General features: G+C 59.5%; 2 protein-coding genes across 2 annotated transcripts; both read left to right on the forward strand.

Annotated features, from left to right (window-relative positions):
* The first annotated feature begins 309 nt into the window (after positions 1-309).
* On the forward strand, positions 310-1047 carry LOC119100038 (juvenile hormone esterase). The gene has a single exon (XM_037223154.1). The coding sequence runs from the start codon at positions 310-312 to the stop codon at positions 916-918; it is 609 nt and encodes a 202-aa protein (XP_037079049.1). The 3' UTR covers positions 919-1047.
* A 668-nt stretch (positions 1048-1715) lies between these two features.
* Positions 1716-2081, forward strand: LOC119100039 (pyrethroid hydrolase Ces2a-like). Its single transcript, XM_037223155.1, has one exon. The coding sequence runs from the start codon at positions 1716-1718 to the stop codon at positions 2079-2081; it is 366 nt and encodes a 121-aa protein (XP_037079050.1).
* The last annotated feature ends 816 nt before the right edge of the window (positions 2082-2897 follow it).

A 2897-nucleotide genomic window follows, 5' to 3' on the forward strand; every position in this document is an offset into this window, starting at 1 on the left:
AGCGCACACTCCAAAATGTCCTGCATTAACCCTAAGCTCCTCCCATGAGAACGAATATATTATCACGAGCGCCTGTTCCATCCAGCTTGCAACTGAGCCGCCGACATGCACAGATCAGGTCGTGGGATTTGTACGTCCCAGCGGCTCATGGCGGACCTCAGTCCAGAGCTCGTGTGTTTATTGCTGTAGTTGAAGTTTATGTGCCGACGGAGCTAGCTTCGGCCGGCCCATGTCAGTGCCACGGCCCCGCTGAGAGTGAGCACACCCGTCCCTCTCCCGCTCGGCATTGTCGGCCCCCGCACAGCGACGATGGCCGTCCTGCTACGGAGCGCGCCGGCGGTGCTGCTGAGTCTGACGCTGCTGCTGACCGCAGCGGCCGGCTACCCCGACGTGCAGTCCCGCCCGCTGGTCGCCACGCGAGAGGGCATCGTCAGGGGCGTGGCGCGGCGCAGCGCCGCCGGCGGCCTCTTCTTCGGCTTCAAGGGGATCCCGTACGCGCGCGCGCCGCTCGGGCCACTCCGCTTTCAGCCGCCGCAACGCCACCCGGGCTGGGCGGACGTGCTGGACGGCCTCAAGCACGGCAGCACATGTCTGCAGTACAATTCGTTGAAGAACTTCAGTCTGGAGGGCGACGAGGACTGCCTGTTCGCCAACGTGTACACGCCGCAGCTGCCGGCGCTGGAGAGAGCCGTTGGAGGTTTGCCAGTCATGGTCTACATCCACGGTGGTAGCCTCATGATGGGCAACGGAGACGAGGAGATATACGGACCGAACTATTTCATGGACGAGGCTGTGGTGCTGGTGACCTTCAACTACCGACTGGGACTGTTCGGATTCTTCACGGCACACGATAAGAAGCGCTCCCGGCAACTACGGTCTGCTGGACCAGGTGATGCTGCTGCAGTGGGTCCGGGATAATATCGCCAGATTCGGCGGAGACCCCCGTGCGGTGACCGTTTTTGGTACGTCAGCGGGAGGGACCAGTGTCTCGCTTTTGGTGCTGAGCCCCCTGGCGAAAGGCCTGTTTCACCACGCCATCAGCCAGTCAGGTACAGCATTGGCAAACTTTGCAGCAGGTGGCAAGGCGAAGGATTTCACTCAGAAGTTTGCGGAGCAGCTCAATTGTTCTGCCGACGATGTTTCCATCATGGTTGAGTGCATAAGGAATGCCCCCTCCGGGGATCTCATGGAGGCTAAAAAGAAACTAGGCCTGCTAGAAATGCTTTTTCATCCACGGGTGGACCACGAATCTGAATCGCCGCTGCTGCCAAAGGATCCGCGTTATCTCATCAAGAATGGGGAATTCAACCTGGTTCCATGGATGAACGGCATTGCGGAAGAGGAAGGAGCACTGTATGCTCCGTTTTTTCTCCAAAACAAATCAGTGGCGGAAGGTGTGTTTTCAGGAAATCCCATCACATGGGGCATCCTAAATGGCTTTATCAGCGAGTCCGGGGCCATTCCGCTGGACTGTGGATCGGACTCAAACGTGGAGATCGCCAAAGTGATTGACTTCTACGTCGGCAATGACACACTCAGCCGTACTAACACTCTGCCGTTCGCTCGAGCTGTGGGAGACCGACCGTTTGTTGCTCCCATGTCGGAGGAGGTGCGTCCTCGCGTCACTCCACGCGCCGGTCTACAAATACGTGCTGGATTACAGAGGACCTGGTCGCCTCTCCGCCGCCGAGCTGTTTGGAATTGATGCACCGTACATGGATCCCACGCACGGCGATGACTTGGTGTACTTGTTCAGCAACGCAAAGCAGGCAGCGTACCCAGCCGACTCGCCGACCTACACCATGATCCGCTTCATGGTGAGCTTGTGGACGAGCTTCGCTCGCACCGGTCGGCCCAGCTCAACCGTCCTGCCGACGCCCGACTGGCCTGTCTTCACCGAGCACAGCCAGCGCCACATGCGGCTCAATGCGGAGCCCTCGGTCGGGGAGCGGCTGTTCGAGGAGCGCGTGCGCTTCTGGCAGGGCGTTCGCATGAACGAGGCCTGGCGGCACGAGGTGCAGACCAGCTGTCCGCCAGACGGGGCTGAGTACGGAGCGCGCAGGCGGCGCTCGGCCACTTGAGCCTCTGATGGTTCAGTGGCTGGTGTACGACACTGAGAGCCGAGCCGGGCTACCGGCAGGTGTTTCAGAGCCTCTTCCAGTCGCGAGCGCTGACGTCACTGAGACCAGGAGCCCGGCGCGCGCTGGTTTCGCCTGCGATCTTTTAAGTGGGATGCGTTAAGTGATTGCTTAGAAAGTACGTCTGCCACATATATGTGGAGCACACGTCCAACTGTGGATTGTGGCACCATTGGAACAATGATCGATCGCTGGCCCTGCCACAGCACGCTGAGGGGTGCCATCACTGGGATGTGCGACGTCCGTGACACCATGGGATGGCTGCTGCCACAGCACGCTGAGGTGTGCCGTCACCGAGATGTGCGACGTCCGTGACACCATGGGGTGGCTGCTGACACAGCACGCTGAGGGGTGCCGTCGCCGGGATGTGAGACGTCCGTGACACCATGGGGTGGCTGCTGACACAGCACGCTGAGGGGTGCCGTCACCGAGATGTGCGACGTCCGTGACACCATGGGATGGCTGCTGCCACAGCACGCTGAGGGGTTCCTCACCGAGATGTGCGACGTTCCGTGACACCTGAAACTGGGGGTTGGTTCTTGCTGCTGAACACAGCACGCTGAGGGGTGCCGTCGCCGGGATGCGGGACGTCCGTGACACCATGAGGTGGCTGCATTCTTTGTTCCGCGTCACCATTTCAGAATTTCCAATAAATTAGTGGATAAATCTAGGGTGGCTTTGGAGATCCGAAGAATCAGGCCTCCTGGGGGTTTCTTGTTTTTGTCAAAGTTATGCCTTTATCGACCAAAACAATTTTGG

This window comes from Pollicipes pollicipes, unplaced genomic scaffold (assembly GCF_011947565.3).
Source record: "Pollicipes pollicipes isolate AB1234 unplaced genomic scaffold, Ppol_2.1 Scaffold_4881;HRSCAF=5763_pilon_pilon_pilon, whole genome shotgun sequence".
Lineage (NCBI taxonomy): Eukaryota > Metazoa > Arthropoda > Thecostraca > Pollicipedomorpha > Pollicipedidae > Pollicipes > Pollicipes pollicipes.